This window comes from Theropithecus gelada, chromosome 19, assembly GCF_003255815.1.
Source record: "Theropithecus gelada isolate Dixy chromosome 19, Tgel_1.0, whole genome shotgun sequence".
In the NCBI taxonomy this organism is placed as follows: Eukaryota; Metazoa; Chordata; class Mammalia; order Primates; family Cercopithecidae; genus Theropithecus; species Theropithecus gelada.
Window position 1 is genome coordinate 20,849,077 of NC_037687.1, and position 18,351 is coordinate 20,867,427.

The 18,351-nt window shown below is 36.5% G+C and overlaps 1 protein-coding gene and 1 pseudogene across 1 annotated transcript in view; one reads left to right on the forward strand and one right to left on the reverse strand.

Annotated features, from left to right (window-relative positions):
* The window catches only part of LOC112611883, a 272,327-nt pseudogene that overhangs the window by 9,179 nt on the left and 244,797 nt on the right, over positions 1 to 18,351 (forward strand).
* LOC112612820 (zinc finger protein 100-like) overlaps positions 1,802 to 18,351 on the reverse strand; it is a 48,014-nt gene continuing 31,464 nt past the window's right edge. The window contains 2 exon segments of the mRNA XM_025367757.1: positions 1,802 to 4,907; positions 4,909 to 6,508. Of these exon segments, the coding sequence (XP_025223542.1) occupies positions 4,598 to 4,907; positions 4,909 to 6,508 (1,910 nt within the window). The 3' untranslated portion in view covers positions 1,802 to 4,597.

Consider the following 18,351-nt stretch of genomic DNA (forward strand, 5'->3'; position numbering starts at 1 on the left):
CAACAGGCATCTTCCCAGACACTTGCATTACTGCTAGACCAAGGAATCCTCTGGTGGCCCTCTCTGGGCATAACAGGACTTGCACTCATCTTCTGGTCACTTCTCACTATGTCCCTTCAGCTCCTATCTTTGCATGGCCAGGTTTTTCCTAGGTTATGATTGTACAGCAAGGATTATTATAATATTGGAATAAAGAGTAATTGCTACAAACTAATGATTAACGATATTCATATATAATCATATCTATTATCTATATTTAGTATAACTATTCTTATTTTATATATTTTATGATACTGGAACAGCTCGTGCCCTCAATCTCTTGTCTCGGCACCTGGGTGTCTTGCCGCCCACAAGTGCTCTTTTAAATTTCTTATTACCAGACTTTAGTCAGGTCAAATCTCTCTGGCTTTCGAACTTTGCCAAAGGCAACCTCACAGGTATTCTGAGAAAGGAAAACTTGAGATGGTTCCTAGAGGGAAAGAGAATCAACAAATGGTAAAGGTCACCGAAATATCAAACAAGACAGTACTCATTCCCTAAGCTGGAAATTGAACCCTGAACCTGGGCCACCATTGTGATGGTGGAGACCAGGAGAAAGTACTGTCACATGGTTACAAGGTCAGTCTTCCAAGGACATGACTGACCAGCTTGCTGGGCCATCTTGAACCTCCTAGGCCAGCTTTCTCTCCTGAAGTACCCCCTCTTAATGACAACAATACAGAAAGACATTTATAGCACAAAGTACAACAGGTTTGTTATGTCTTAAGACTAGTATCACAAATGCATTTTCCAATTAAAACTTTACAGAGGAGATAAACAGTGATTTCTGCCATTCATTCAATGAGTTTGCATATATATAGAGAGATGCCAGAATTCTGTTTGGTAAGAAATTTGTACCCTTCTGCCAGCATGCCAAGCTTCTGGGTTCCTTTTCCCTGAGTGGCCCTAGTGACATGGCTGGCTGCCCCACAGCACTGGGGGCCAAGCCACAACACAGAGGAAAATTATCTTCTTTCATTTTGGCCGGAGCAAAATATGTGTGACAAAACACATATTTTTTGATATTGATTGCCTCTCTACTTAGCAATCAGTATCAAACTGACAAGCCTCAAACTTGCCCCTAGTTGGGCCTGTTATCATTAATTCAACCTCCAATCAGGAGTTTCAACTTGTGGCCTCTGGGCAAGACGGTCATCCTGAGTAACAGAAAAAATAAAGGGAAAGGAGAGAAAAAAGCATTGCCTTTGGCAGGGTAGGGAAGGCAAAGAGCTCAGGGAGGCCTGAGAAAGACCCACCAACTGCAGCAACAATGAAAAGCTCAGGTGGCTGCTTGTCGGTAGGAAAAGGATCTTTCCAGCAGTCCCGTCAGCTTGGCCTCTACTAAAGATACAAAAAAAAAAAAAAAAAAAAAACCAACCTGTGGTGGCAGGTGCCTGTAATCCCAGCTACTTGGGAGGCTGAGGCAGGATAAGTGCTTTCACCTGGAAGGCAGAGGTTGCAGTGAGCCCACATTGCACCACTGCACTCCAGCCTGGGCGAAAGGGCGAGACTCCATCTCAAAAAAAAAAAAAAAAAAAACGAACGTTCTCATCAAAATTTACAAGGCATCATGTGAAATGAAATGGCATTAAGACAACAGTGAGAAAACTGAAGCCATAACACAGAAAAAGGAGAAGGGTTGCGCTGCATACATAGGTGGGATACACATAATACAGACAAATCTGAAGATAATTAAGAAATAAAAGATGCAGAACTTCTCTTTAAATTCAGCAGGATTCAGCATTGTGGCCTGGAAAATATGTCCTCTCCACATGAAGAATCAATTTTATTTCTTCACAACTGATATTTTTCATCTCTGAATTGAAGTTACAAACTAACTTTAGCAGGAATACTTACAGCTTATTATGGAACATCTGTTAGTAAGAACTGTTATGTACGTTTGCTATATTTAAATATAAAAACATTCTCACAACTTATCAAGCTTCCCTAGTACTTAACTGAACAAATTGACTCAATAAATTTACTTATGTGAATTATAAAAAGTGAAAAGAAAAAATAACAAAAGAGTGATAGAGTTCTCCAACTAAAAACAAAATGAAGTGTTCTAACTAAATAAAATGTAACTTAATACACTAATTGTGGAATTACATTTAAAAATTTTGTATGCATTACTAAATTTTATAACAATTATTCTTATAATCACAGACCAGCTCACATAATGAATACTTTGTAATCTGTAAAATATTTATATAAAAAGATACAAAATAATTAGGGGTCTATCATGAGTACCAGGCAAGTATAAACAGAATTTCCATGGGGAGATTCAGAACTATTAGCCATAGATTGTACAGTAATAAATTCAATACAAAGCAGAGAATACATTTGCTTTCAGCATTTTTGAGGTTTTTAGTTTTCTAGTAGTCATCTTGTTAAAATGATTTGTTTTGTTCAATATTGCTTTTGTCTTCTGAAAACAGGTATAAATTCATACACACAAACTCACTCTATAATTTTCTTACACCTAAAGTTTATCTTTAGACTAACATATATTTAACTCTACGTAAATGAAAACTAAAAGTCTGCATGTGTTTGCAGGCAGACAGGAAACATGCTCAAAAAATAAATATTAGAAAACTTTAAAAATATTTATTCAGGACCCAGAAATGCATGGATTTTATTTATACTTCTACATAATTTATTATGACCATAAAAATAACACTGTAATCAATAACAATTGTACATGTTAAAATAACTAAAAATATAAAAGTGGATTGTTTGTAATACAAAAGAAAAACACTAGAGGTGATGGATACCTCATTTACCCTGATGTGATTATTATATACTATATTCTTGTATCAAAATATGCCATATATTGCATGAATATATACTCATATTATATACCCCAAATAAGAAAAATAAATTTAAATAAAATAAACATTTGGCTGGGCACAGTGGCTCATGCCTGTAATCCCAGAACTTTGGGAAGCCGAGGTGGGGGGATCATTTGAGGTCAGAAGTTCGAGACCAGCTTGACTTACATTATGAAACCCCGTCTCTACTAAAATACAAAAATTAGCTGGGCATGGTGGTGGGCACCTGTAATCCCAGCTACTGGGAGGCTGAGGTAGAATTGCTTGAACCCAGGAGGCAGAGGTTGCAGTGAGCCAAGATCACGCCACTGCACTCCAGCCTGGACGACAGAGCAAGACTCCCTCTCAAAAAATAAAATAAAATAAAAACAAAATTTTAACCTACAGAAGTAATATTCTTTAACTTATTTGCAGTCAAAGCCACTGGCAAAAGAGATTACTAGAGATGTTAATCCATTATGTTACCAAACAGTATATATATTACCATGTTTTATGTGCACCCTTGAGTAAGGAGGAATAGGTTAAGGTTTGTGACATAATAACACTTCATTGAATGCACAATAGTATTTAACATGTTAAAAAGGTTGAATATATTAACATCACATATAATCTGAAATTTAAAAAAATACACTGCATTTTATATAAAAGTATAATTAGTACAATATACTAAATTTTAATTTACTTATAAATGAAATTTAAAATGTTTTCTTCTCATAATGCAGAACATTACTCTGAACACCTAACGCACACATTACTCAATATTATAAGTTAACCACAAAAGTCTCTTTACTTTTGTACGATTTTCATCATACATCTTACATTTTAATGTCCTTACTTTTTCATAACAAAGTTTATAAATAATGCTCACCTAATAAAAAAGAATCTCTCATATCTTTGATGCAGCAACAATTGATCACATGCTTTCACATGTAAATAGGAATGAAGAAACAGCAGGAAATAATTTGAGAGCTGAATTACATCATTATTCACTTTTCAAAATATTTTTTCAAAGTTAAGCATACTTTGAATGTAATAACTGCAAAAAAACTTTTACTACTTTTAAAGTTATATACAAATCATTTTTTTACAAATTTTAGTTTTATTTTCTTTACTCAGCACTCTGATTTAGTACAATATCTGAAGTGTCAGTGCCTTATATATTTCTACTGTAAATTCTGATATTTACATAGATTTAATTTTTGATTAAAAATTTAAAAAATTTTTACTGTATCTGCAAAAATATGTTTTAGTATGAACTCTCTCGTGTTTTCTAAGCTGTAGTTTTTGAAAAAGTATTTTTCCAAATGTATTACATTTGCAAGGTTTTTTTTTCAATATAAATTCCCTGATACTGAACAAAGTTTGAGCAACTGCTTCAGAGGTTTCCTCTAATACAAAATGTGTACAGTAAGATCTGTGATACAAGTAAACATATTACAATCCTACTACAATGTTCTTCAAAATACTCTTCACCTTAAAGGCTTATATTTTCTTAAAGATATTTTGACAGTAGTTGGCCTTATAATGTTTTTATTAAGTAGGAACTCTCTGATGTTGAGTAAGATGTGAGCGTGTATTAATGGCTTTTTCACAGTCTTTATATTTGTACAATCTTTCTCAAGTATAAATGCTTTCCTATGCAGTAAGGTGTGAGCATTAGTTAAAAGTTTTGCCACATTGTTCACACATGTAGAAGTTTTCTCCAGTATAAATTATCTTACCTACAATCAAGTGTGACAACCATTTAAAAGCTTTATCAAATTCTTCACATTTCTAGGATTTCTCACCACTGTGATTGCCTTTATGTTTAGAAAAGTTTGAGGTGTTTTCAAAGTACTGTCACATCTTTCTGGTTTGTAGAATTTCTCTCTAGTATGAATTATCTTACGTCTGTTAGGAATTGAGAACTTATTAAAGGCTTTGCCATGTTCTTCACACTCCAGTATGAATTTTTTTATGTTTAGTAAGAGTTTAGGACTAAAGGCTTTGCCACATTCTTCACATTTGTAGGGTTTCTCTCCAGTATGAGTTATTTTGTTTAATAAGGCTCAGGGACTGGTTAAAGGCTTTACCACATTCTTCCCATCTGTAAGATCTCTCTCCAGTATGAGTTATCTTATGTTTACTAAGGTTTGAGGATCGGTTAAAAGCTTTGCCACATTCCTCACATTTGTAGGGCTTCTCTCCAGTATGAATCATCTTATGTGCAGTTAGTTGTGAGCACCGGTTAAAGGCTTTGCCACATTCTTCACATTTGTAAGGTTTCTCTCCAGTGTGAATCATCTTATGTACAGTTAGTTGTGAGGACCGGTTAAAAGCTTTGCCACATTCTTCACATTTGTAGGGTTTCTCTCCAGTATGAATCATCTTATGCGTAGTAAGGTTTGAGGACTCATTAAAGGCTTTGCCACATTCTTCACATTTATAGGGTTTCTCTCCAGTATGAATTCTCTTATGTTTAGTGAGGGCTGAGGACCAGTTAAAGCCTTTGCCACATTCTTCACATTTGTAGAATTTCTCTCCAGTATGACTTATCTTATGTGTAGTAAGGTATGAGAATCGGTAAAAAGCTTTGCCACATTCTTCACATTTGTAGGGTTTCTCTCCAGTATGAATCATCTTATGCGTAGTAAGGTTTGAGGACTCATTAAAGGCTTTGCCACATTCTTCACATTTATAGGGTTTCTCTCCAGTATGAATTCTCTTATGTTTAGTGAGGGCTGAGGACCAGTTAAAGCCTTTGCCACATTCTTCACATTTGTAGAATTTCTCTCCAGTATGACTTATCTTATGTGTAGTAAGGTATGAGAATCGGTAAAAAGCTTTGCCACATTCTTCACATTTGTAGGGTTTCTCTCCAGCATGAGTTATCTTATGTGTAGTTAGGGTTGAGGATTGGTTAAAAGCTTTGCCACATTCTTCACATTTGTAGGGTTTCTCTCCAGTATGAATTATCCTGTGTGTAGTAAGGTGTGAGGACCGGTTAAAAGCTTTGCCACATTCTGTACATTTGTAGGGTTTCACTCCAGTATGAATTCTTTTATGTGTAGTGAGGTGTGAAGACCGGTTAAAGGCTTTGCCACATTCTTCACATCTGTATGGTTTCTCTCCAGTATGAATTATCTTATGTGTAGTAAGGTGTGAGGACCGGTTAAATGCTCTCCCACATTCTTCACATTTGTAGGGTTTCTCTCCGGTATGAATTCTCCTGTGTGTAGTAAGGGTTGAGAACCAGTTGAAGGCTTTGCCACAATCTTTACATTGGTAGGAATTCTCTGTAATATGAAATCTTTTATGTTGACTTAGGTGTAAGAGCATGCAAAATGATTTCTCACATTTTTTACATTTGAAAGGTTTCTTTCCAGGTTGTCTTGTCTTATGTCTGTTTGAATTTGAAAATGTATGAAAGACTTCTGCATATGGGTCACATTGAAATATGTTTCTCTGGGTAGTTATCAAACACTGGTTTAATTTGTTATCTTCTTTGTGCACCTCACACTCATCCACACTTTTACAGCCTTTTTGTAACTGTAAATTGTCATGTTCATAATTTCTATATTTTTTCAGTATTGATTCTTGAAAAGAATCTTTAATGTCCCGCTCTGGCCAAAGGTCTTGGGCAAAATGAGAACATATAACTGAAAGAGATAAAAAATAACAAATTACCTACTAGACACAGATAATACAGTTTACAAGTCTAACCTATAATACTATACAAACTATATAAATAAGATGGCATAGGAAAATACCAAAGGCCCTCATTCCTTTATAGACATATAAATGTTAAAAAAAAAAAACCAACAAAAAAAATACCAACCAAATTACATCTGAAAAAAATTTATAAATGAGTTAAGTGTGTGAAGTGCCCTGGTGAGAACAATGCAAGGAGCCACTTAGAAGTCAAAATCTGTTACATTTACCCAACACAGCTCTTCCTGCTCCCCAATATAACATAGTGTCTTTAGAAGCAAATTGCCAACTTTTTAATGACAAGTAAAACACTGGCACATTTATCTTTATTACTTGCTTCTAGGAGCCTTTCCGGACACTGGTGTGTATCTCTCATGAAATATAGTGCTGAAAGAAATGGTGGTATGCTTTGGAGTGACAGTTTAAGTTTGCTGAGACCAAAGGTAAATGTTTCAGCAACAGAGAGACTGCTGTACCACAGAGAGAAAACAGGCATAGCACGTGATTACTGTTAAGAAGAAACATGAATAAACTCCTTTAACTAAAAAATAAGACAAAATTTCAGACAAGACACATTCTAAGAACATGTTTGAGAGACTCCCAGAATCTCTAACCAAGACAATTGTTCAGACCATGCCAGGACAAAGCTACATTATGAAGATTGTAACGGGTAGCCTTTTTTAATGTCCAAATTTCCATCAAAGATTACAATGTATACAAAATAAGGCAATATGGTTCCATAAAAATATAATTTTCAAAAAGAAACCATAAAAAAAGTATATGCATTGATTTTAATAATTGAAAATAAATTGAATAATACTCAATAAGTGAAATAGGAAGACAAAGAACTATAGAAAATCAGAAAAATGAAGAACATAAATATTTAGAATATCAAAAAAACAGAAATTGTGGAGGTAATAAATATAAAAAAGAATAGCTGAAAAATCTTGAAAGAAACAATGATGTACAAATGAAGAAGCTCAACAAACAAACTAGGAAACACACAAAGATATTTATAACAAACACACATATAAGCACAATTTCAAAAGTCACAGACCAGAAGAGAATCTTGGGAGCTGCAAGATAAAAGTGATGAGTCATTTGCAGGCAGTCTTATGAGACAGCCAGTGAATTGTCAACAAAAATTTTGCAGGCCAGAAGGGAAGTGTGTGATAAAGTCAAACTCTTGAAAAATACAGTGATCAAGTAAGCATAATACCATCAGCAAATCTGTCCTGCCAAATAAAAAGAAAAAAACTTTCAAAAATAACAAAATTCTGAAAAGTATATTGGAACTCCATAAACCTTACATATAAAAAGTATTGAAAGCAGTTGCTTCTATTGAAAATAACATGATTCAACAAAAACAACACATAGTCAAATAAAAATACATTACTTTTGGGAGTGGGGAGGGATAGCGTTAGTAGAAATACCTAATATAAATGATGAGTTAATGGGTGCAGCACACTAACAAGGCACATGTATACATATGTAACAAACCTGCACATTGTGCATATGTACCTTAGAACTTAAAAATATAATAATAAAAGAAAAAATGAAATAAAAACAAAACAAACACAAAAAACCCCACAATAACAAAAAATTAGATTACTTTCTGGAAAGATTATATGCACATATATACTTTTACTTCTAAGTATATGCACATACACCAAAATGGAATTTCTTAGCATTATCATAATGGTGCAGAAAACATTTTTAATTATTCCCTAAAATTTGAAAGAGAAAATCACAGAAATCATTATAAACATCTGTTAATAAATACACCACATAAAAAGATACAATTAGCAAAATCAATGACAAATTTGAGGGGAGATGTAATGAGAAAAAAATTGTGCATGCAACTGAAGTTCCTTTTTACCAGATTGAAATATACTGTTGTATCTTTTGGAGGTTTATATAATCCCCAAGGTCCCAAGAAGAACATATGCGTATAGATAAATGAAACAAAATAAGAAAGAAGTAAAAGCATATCAATATAAAAATAAAAAGACACAAAGACAGAGAGAAAATGAGTGACCAAGATATAAGAATCAAATAAAGCAATGAATAAAATAACATTACTATGTCTTTCTGCTTCAGAAGATTATTTAAATATATATCTTTAACTTTTCAATCAATAGACATACTCTCAATAGAGATTTATTTAAATATTTTAAAAACCGATATCCAACTTGCCTTTCTATGAGAGTAAGCTGAGATCTACTGATAAAAAAAAAACAAAGTGGCAAGATGGATATAGATATTGCATAAAAATATTAACCAAATGAGAGAAGAGATCAAAATAATATTACATAAGGTACATCTTAAGTGAAAAACTTTCATATTTATAAAATGTACTACAAATCAAAACTGCAAAGAGACAAAGAAGGACATTAAACAATAATAGATTCATTTACTGATAACGTAACTCAAGTGTGTGTGTGTATGTGTGTATCTCACATTAAGGTTCCAAATACATAAAGCAAATATTGACAGAATGGAAGAATCACCTAGAAAGCAATATTATAGTAGAACATTTCAATAACTTACTTTCCATAATAAAAATAAAACAAAACAGAATATTTGTAAGTGAAGAGAGGACTTGAAGGCAGTATAAAACTATTATTTCTAACAGAGGTATAGAGAAGTCTCAACAATATCGGGATACACATGCTTCTTAATTGCTCATAGAACATTCTGCTTAATAGACCACATGGTAGGCCAAAAAAGAAGTCTTAACACATTTGTTAAGACTGAAATTGTGTGGATTATATTATATGAACAAAATGGAATGAGAGTATAAAACAATAATAGAAAAAGATTAAAAATTTACAAATACATGGAAATTAAATGACACACTCTTGAGCATGCTCCTGTTCAAAGGTAGAAATCATTGATATTTTGAAAACGTCCATACTTCTCAAAGTAATCTACAGATTTAATGCAATGTTGTTAAAAAATTCTCATTGCGGCCGGGCGCGGTGGCTCAAGCCTGTAATCCCAGCACTTTGGGAGGCCGAGACGGGCAGATCACCAGGTCAGGAGATCGAGACCATCCCAACATGGGCTAACATGGTGAAACCCTGTCTCCACTAAAAAATACAAAAAACTAGCCGGGCCAGGTGGCGGGCGCCTGTAGTCCCAGCTACTCGGGAGGCTGAGGCAGGAGAATGGCGTGAACCCGGGAGGCGGAGCTTGCAGTGAGCTGAGATCCGGCCACTGCACTCCAGCCTGGGCGACAGAGCGAGACTCCGTCTCAAAAAAAAACAAAAAACAAAAAACAAAAAAAAACAAAACAAAAATTCTCATTGCATTTTTGAGGAAACAGAAACAACAACCCCAAAAGTATATAAAATGTCAAGAGAGAATAAAGTACCCAAGAGTCTTCAAAAAAAGAAAATGTTGAAGGCATTATAGTTCCTGATTTCAAAACACATTACAAAGCTACAGAATTAAAGTAATTTGGTATGAGTATAATGGTTAAAAAGTAGACTAATAAAATAGAATGCTGCAGCTATAGAAACTTTCACATATATGGTTATATGAAGAGTTATTTTCATATCCATAATTATTGCAGCATTTTTACTGAAAGGCAATAGGTAAAAGCAATGCAAATTTCTTTTTTTTTTTTTTTTTTAAAGATGGAGTCTTGCACTGCTGCCCAGACTGGAGCGCAGTGGCACGATCTCAGCTTACTGCAACCTCAGCCTCCTGAGTAGCTGGGACTACGGGTGTGTGCCACCATGCCCAGCTATTTTTTGTATTTTTAGTAGAGACAGGATTTCACCATGTTGGCCAGGATGGTCTTGATCTCTTGACCTTGTTATCTGCCTGCCTCAGCCTCTCAAAGTGCTGGGATTACAGCAATGAGCCACTGCACCCGGCAGAAATGGAAATTTCTGTCACCAAATTATCCAATAGATATAATTTGCAATATAAAAATACTGGAATATCACCCAGGATTTAAAAAGCAGGAAATATTCTAACAACTCTAAAAATAAAGCTTGATGACATTATGCAAAATAAAATGAGCTAGCCACAATAAGACAGATTGTATGAGACATATGGGGCAGTCACATTCTTAGAAATAGAAAACAAAGTGGTTTTTGCAAAGTGCCAGAAAATCAGAAAAACTGGTTGTTGTTGTACATTGAGATTGAGCTTTGCAAGATAAAACATTCTAGGGGTATGCTGCATGACATTATAAATATAATTAATAGGACTAAACAGAATATTAAAAAATATTTGATAATGAGCCAGGTGCAGTAATTCACATCTGTAATCTCAGGACTTTGGGAGGCCAAGGTGGGCGGATCACGAGGTTAGGACTTTGAGACCAGCCTGGCCAACACAGTGAGGCAAAAGAATCGGTTGAAGCCAGGAGGCGGAGGTTGCAGTGAGCCAAGATCCCACCACTTCACCTCAGCCTGGGCGACAGAGTGAGACTCTGTCTCAACAACAACAACAAAAAAATTGATAATATTTTGTGTGTTTTTGACAAGTAAAAATGAACAATACCTAAAAAGATCCAATTATAATAGTTTCAATATTATCTTCAAATTCCAAAGTGTTTCTCCCACACAGAAGTGATGTAGATTCACAACAGATATTGGAATTAGGAGAATTTTTATAACTGGTCACCTAGCCAAGACTGAACCACCATTTACAACAAACCTACACAACAAATATACAAGTCATAAAATAAACATATTTATAGAGGCAAACAAACACAGAGGTAATTATATTGGCAGTAGACATATGGCTGATTCATATTTGATTTTGCTAGACACTGCCTTAAATTGTACAGAGTTAAACACTGTCGTACACAATTATAATATAAAATAAAACACCAAAACACAAGCAACTGGTGTTACGTGTCATACTTTAAAATACATAACACAATATAAAATATAAAATAAATATAAAAACATATATATAACATAAAATATATAACACAAAATTAAAATATGGAATGTAAAACATATTGGACACCATCAAGTAGATCAGTATTTTCATGAAATGAATCTTGGGAGAATATAGGGCAAAAGTAATACAGAGGTTACTTAAAGAAAAAAAGGCTGAGAACTTCCCAAATTTTGATGTAATAAGAAAATTTCTAACCAATACTTAATTCAAAATTATTTTACTTTGAAAACAAGATAAAAACAAAGACTTTCCAAAATAAAAGTTCAGGGCATTTATTACAATTACCACAGTCCTACATAAAATGTTAAATGGTGGCCAGGCACAGTGGCTAGGCCTATAATTTTACAGCTTTAGGAAGTCAAGGCAGATAGATCACTTGAGACTAGTAGTTCAAGATCAGCCAGAGAAACATAGTGAGACTCTGCATATAAACAAAAAGAAATCCTAAAATGAGTCCATTATGTTGAAAAACAAAATGATGCTAGAAGTATCAAAAAACTGTATATAAATACAAAGCTCTCCATTAAATGTAAATAACAGACACATGCAGAATTTTTTACTATCATAATGATGGGCATAAAACCCTTACAGTTCTTATTTAGATATAACAAGATACAAATCTGCATAAATCTGTTAGTAGATACACAATGTAAGATAATATGGCTTTTAATATTAATAACAAATTGGAAAATATAACAGTATAGGTTTTGTATTTAATTGAAGGTGTGATGAGATTAAAATACATTATTTTAACTTTAAGATGTTTTATGTAACCTGTTTTTCAATATGGCTACATTATATTTCAAGATGATTACATTGTACTTATGGAAAGTATGCAAAACAAAATAAAAAATAATCAAAGTACATGTCACAACAAAATTAAAACAAACAAAAATTAAGGGAGTAACACAGGAAATGAGAAAAGACATATCTACAAGAAACACGTAAAATAGTAACAATGAGGTGGTTTCTGCAGATCAGCAGACTTAGTCTTTCCCCCTGCTGGCTCTGAGGAATCTGGACAGTCCAGAAGTATGGAATTTCCCCCACTGAAGCACACCCCCTTCACCAAGCAGCAGCCAGAGTGCTTTGTTAAGTGGTTCCTGAATCCTGTGCATCCTGACTGGGTGAGACCCCCCAACAGGCATTGTAAGACAACTTATAAAGAAGTATTCCGGCCGGGCGCGGTGGCTCAAGCCTGTAATCCCAGCACTTTGGGAGGCCGAGATGGGCGGATCACGAGGTCAGGAGATCGAGACCATCCTGGCTAACACGGTGAAACCCCGTCTCTACTAAGAAATACAAAAAAAATAGCCGGGCGAGGTGGCAGCGCCTGTAGTCCCAGCTACTCGGGAGGCTGAGGCCGGAGAATGGCGTGAACCCAGGAGGCGGAGCTTGCAGTGAGCTGAGATCCGGCCACTGCACTCCAGCCTGGGCGACAGCGTGAGACTCTGTCTCAAAAAAAAAAAAAAAAAAAAAGAAGTATTCCCACTGTCATCAGTTCAGTGCCCATCTGGGATAAAGCTTACAGATGAAGGAGCAGGCAATTCTCTCTGCTGTTCTACAGACTCCACTGGTGACACCTCCAGGTGTGGGAGAAACCCAGGCAAATAGGATCTGAAGTAGATCCCAAGCAAATCACAGCGGCCCTACTGAAGAGGGGCCTGACTGTTAAAGGAAAAACAGAAAGCAACAACAGCAGCACCAACAAAGATGTCGCCACAAAAACCCCATCCAAAGGTCAGCAGCCTCAAAGACCAAAGCTAGATAAACTCATGACAATGAGAAGAATCAATAAAAAAATGCTGTAAACTCAAAAAGCCAGTGTCTCTACTCCTCCAAATAATCACAACATATCTCCAACAAGAGCACAGAACTGGAGAAGGCTGAGATGGATAAATTGAGAGAAGTAGGCTACAGAAGGTGGGCAATAATGAACTTCAGTGAGCTAATGAAGCATGTTCTAATCCAATGCAAAGAAGCTAAGAGCCATGAAAAACATTACAGGAGCTGTTAACCCAAATAATCAGTTCAGAGATGAACATGACCGACCTGATGCAACTGAAAAACACAACATGAGAACTTCACAATGCAACCACAAGTATCAATAACTGAGTAGACCAAGCAGGGAAAAGAATTTCAGAGCTTGAAGAGTATATTGCTGAAATAAGGCAGATAAGATTGAAAAAATAAAAATAAAAAGGAATGAAAAAAATCTTCGAGAACTATTGGATTATGTAAAAAGACCAAACTTACAAGTGATTGCAGTACCCTGAAGAGATGGAAAGAATGGAACCAAGTTGGAAAACATACTTCAGGATATCATCCAGAAGAACTTTTCCAAGACAGGCCATCAATCAAATTCAGAAAATCCAGAGAACTCCAGTAAGATATTCCATGAGAAGATCAACCTCAAGACATATAATTATCAGATTCTTCAATGTTAAACTTCAGGAAAAAATGATAAGAGCAGCCAAAGGGAAGGCCAGGTAGCCTACTAAAAATTGGACCTCTAAAAAGACACCCTACAAGCCAGAAGACATTGGGGGCCAATATTCAGCATTCTTAAAAAAATGAATTTCTAACCCAGAATATCCAGCAAAACTAAGCTTCGTAAGTGAAGGAGAAATGAAATCGTTTTCAGACAAACAAATGCTAAGGGAATTCATCACCACTAGGCCTGCCTTGCAAGAGCTCCTGAAAGAAGCACTAAATATGAAAAGAAGAAACCACTACCAGCAAATGAAAAACACACTGAAGTACAAAGACCAGTGACACTATGAAACAACTACATCAACAGGTCTGCAACATAACCAGCTAGCACCACAAGAACAGGATCAAATTCACATATAACAATATTAACCTTAAATTTAAATGGACTAAATGCCCCAATTAATCCCAGCACTTTTGGAGGCCGAGGCGGGTGGATCATGAGGTCAAGAGATCAAGACCATACTAGCTAACACAGTGAAACCTCGTCTCTACTAAAAATACAAAAAATTAGCCGGGCATGGCGGCAGGTGCCTGTAATCCCAGCTATTCGGGAGGCTGAGGCAGGAGAATGGTGTGAACCTGGGAGGCTGAGCTGGCAGTGAGCTGAGATCATGCCACTGCACTCAAGACTCCAGCCTGGGCGACAGTGTGAGACTCTGTCTAAAAAAAAAAAAAAAGAAAAGAAAAAGAATGGCAAGCTGGTTAAACAGTCAAGACTCACTGGTGTGCTGTATTCAAGAGACCCATCTCACATGCAAAGACACACATAGCCTGAAAATAAAGGGAGAAAAATTTACCAAGCAAATAAAATCAGAAAATCAGGAGGGGTGGCAATTGTAGTTTATGATAAAACAGACTTTAAACCAACAAAGATAAAAAAAGACAAGGAAGGACACTACATAATGGTAAAGGGTCAATTCAAGGAACACCCAGATTTGTTTTTATTGATTGATTGATTTTCTTTGAGACCACATCTCGCTCTGTCACCCAGGCTGGAGTGCAGTGGCATGATCTTGGCTCACTACAAGCTCCACCTCCCGGGTTCACGCCATTCTCCTGCCTCAGCCTCCTGAGTAGCTGGGACTACAGGCGCTCGCCACCATGCTCGGCTAATATTTTGTATTTTTAGTAGAGATGGGGTTTCACCTTGTTAGCCAGGATGGTCTTGATCTCCTTACCTCATGATCGGCCAGCCTCAGCCTCCAAAAGTGCTGGCATTACAGGCATGAGCCACCATGACTGGCCTTATTGATCTATTTTTTGAGATAGAATCTCACTCTGTTGCCCAGGCTAGAATGCAATGGCACAATCTTGGCTCACTGCAACCTTCACTTCGCAGTTTCAAGTGATTCTCCTGCCTCAGCTTCCTGAGTAGGTGGGATTACAGGCACCAACCACTATTCCCAGCTAATTTGTATGTTTAATAGAGACAGGGTTTCACTATGTTGGCTAGGCTGGTCTCAAACTCCTGAACTCAGGGGATCTGCCTGCCTTGGCCTCCCAAAGTGCTGGCATTACAGGCATGAGCCACATGTCCAGTCAGCACTCAGATTTATAAAACATACTTAGATACCTACAAAGAGCCTTAGACTCCCAAAAAATGACAGTGGGAGACTTTAACACCCTACTGCCAATACTAGACAGATCTTTGGGAAAGAAAAGTAACAAGGATATTCAGGACTTGAACTCAGCTGTAGGTCAAGTGGACCTGATAGATATTTACAGAACTCACCAGCCAAAAACAACACAACACATTCTTCTAATTGCCACATGGCACTTACTTAAAATTGATTATATAATTGGAAGTAAAACATTCCTCAGCAAATTCAAAAGAACTGAAATCATAACAGTTTCTCAGACCACAGTGCAAACAAATTAGAACTCAAGAGTAAGAAACTCACTCAAAACCACACAACTACATGGAAATTTAACAACATACTCCTGAATGACTTCTGAGTAAATAATAAAATTAAGTCAGAAATCAAAAATTACTTGAAACCAATAAGAACAAAGAGGCAATATACCAGAATCTCTGGAATGCAGCTAACGTAGTGCTAAGGGGGAAAAAATAGCACTAAGTACCCACATCAAAAAGCTAGAAAGATCTCAAATTGACTCCCTAACATCACTACTAAAAGAAAAAGAGAACCAAGAGCAAACAAACCCCAAAGCCAGCAGAAGACAAAAAATAACCAGGATCAGAGTGGAACCATAGGAGACAAAAGACACAAAAAAAACCCTTCAAAAAAAAATCAATAAATCTAGGAGCTGTTTTTTAAAAAAATAAGAGATAGACCACTAGCTAGATTAATAAAGAAAAGAGGGAAGAATGAAATAGACACAATAAAAAATGATAAAGCAGATATCAGCAGTGACCCTACATTAATACAATCATCAGGGCTGGGCGTGGTGGATCATGCCTGTAATCCCAGCACTTTGGGAGGCCAAAGTGGGTGGATCACCTGAGGTCAGGAGTTACAGAGCGGCCTGGCCAACAAAGTGAAACCCTGTCTCTACTAAAAATAAAATAAAATAAAATTAGACAGGCAGGGCATCTGGCGCTTATAATCCCAGCTACTCAGGGGGCCAAGGCAGGAGAAACACTTGAACCCAGGAGCCGGAGGTTGCAGTGAGCCGAGATCGCACCATCACACTCCAGGTTGGGGGACAAGAGCAAGACTTCATCTCAAAAAAAAAAAAAAAGAAGAAGAAGAAGAAAAAAGAAATACAGTCATCAGAAAATACTATCAACACCTCTATATACATAAACTGGAAAATCTAGAAGAAATGGATAAATTACTGGACACATATACCCTCCCAAGACTGAACCAGAAAGAAGTTGAATCACTGCATAGACCAACAACAAGTTCTGAAATTGAGATAGTAATAAATAGGCTACCAACCAAAAAAAGCCCAGGACCAGATGGATTTACAGCTGGATTCTACCAGAGGTACAAAGAAGAGCTGGTACCATCTCTTCTGAAACCATTTTAAATGAAAGAAAAGGAGGAACTCCTCCCTAACTCATTTTATAAGATCAGCATCATTCTGATACCCAACTTGGCAGAGATATAAAAACAACAACAACAACAATAAAAACTTAAAACCAATATCCCTGATAAACATTGATGCAGGCCGGGCATGGTGGCTCTCACCTGTAATCCCAGCACTTTGAGAGGCTGAGGCGGGCAGATCAGTTGAGGTTAGGAGTTCAAGACCAGCCTGGCCAGCATGGTGAAACCCCATCTCTACTAAAAATACAAAAATTAGCTGGGTGTGGTGGTGCATGACTGTGATCCCAGCTACTCAGGAAACTGAGTCAGGAGAACTGCTTGAACCCAGGAGGTGGAGGTTGCAATGAGCCGAGATTGCGCCATTGCACTCCAGCCTGGGCGTCAGAGTGACACTCTGTCAAATAATAATAATAATAATAATAATAATAATAATAATAATAATTGATGGAGAATGAGAAAACTATTTTAAAATTAATATGGAACCCAAAAAGGCCCCATATAGCCAAAACAATCTTAAGCAAAAAGAACAAAGCTGGATTCATCATGCTATCCAACTTCAAACTATGCTACAAGGTTGTAGTTACCAAAACAGCCTGGCACTGGCATAAAAACAGACACACAGACCTATGAAACAGAATAAAGAACTCTGAAATAAGACTGTATATCTACAACCACCTGATCTTTGAAAAATCTGACAAAAACAAGCCATAAGGAAAGAACTCCCTATTTAATAAATGGTTCTGGGAGAACTGACTAGCCATATGCAAAGAATGGAAACTGGATGTGGTAAGAAAAAGAGCAAGTGTGAGGTGAAAAAGCCAGGTTCAGGCCAGGCACAGAGACTCACACCTGTAATCCAAGCACTTTGGGAGGTCAATGAGGTCAGGAGTTCGAGACCAGCCTGACCAACATGGTGAAATCCCATCTCTACTAAAAAACTACAAAAATTAGCTGGGCATGGTGGTGGGTGCCTGTAATCCCAGCTATTTGGGAGGCTGAGGCAAGGGAATCCCTTGAACCAGGGAGGTGGAGGTTGCAGTGAGCCATGATGGTGCCATTGCACTCCAGCCTAGACTACAGAGTGAAACTCCATCTCGAAAAAATAAAAAAAGCCAGCTTCTTTTAATGAACTGCTCTCATTTGAATTAATGAAGTGTAAACTTTCTGATTATCAAAAGGCTGGTGCCAAGGCATTTATGAGAAATTTGCCCCCATGACTAAAAAACCTCCCTACGTAGTTCCACATCCAACATGGAGGATTACATTGCAGCATGAGGTTTGCAGAACATGGACATCCAAACCATACCACAGACAAACTAGGCTTAACACACATGTACAAAACTTTTCAGTTAAAAGCA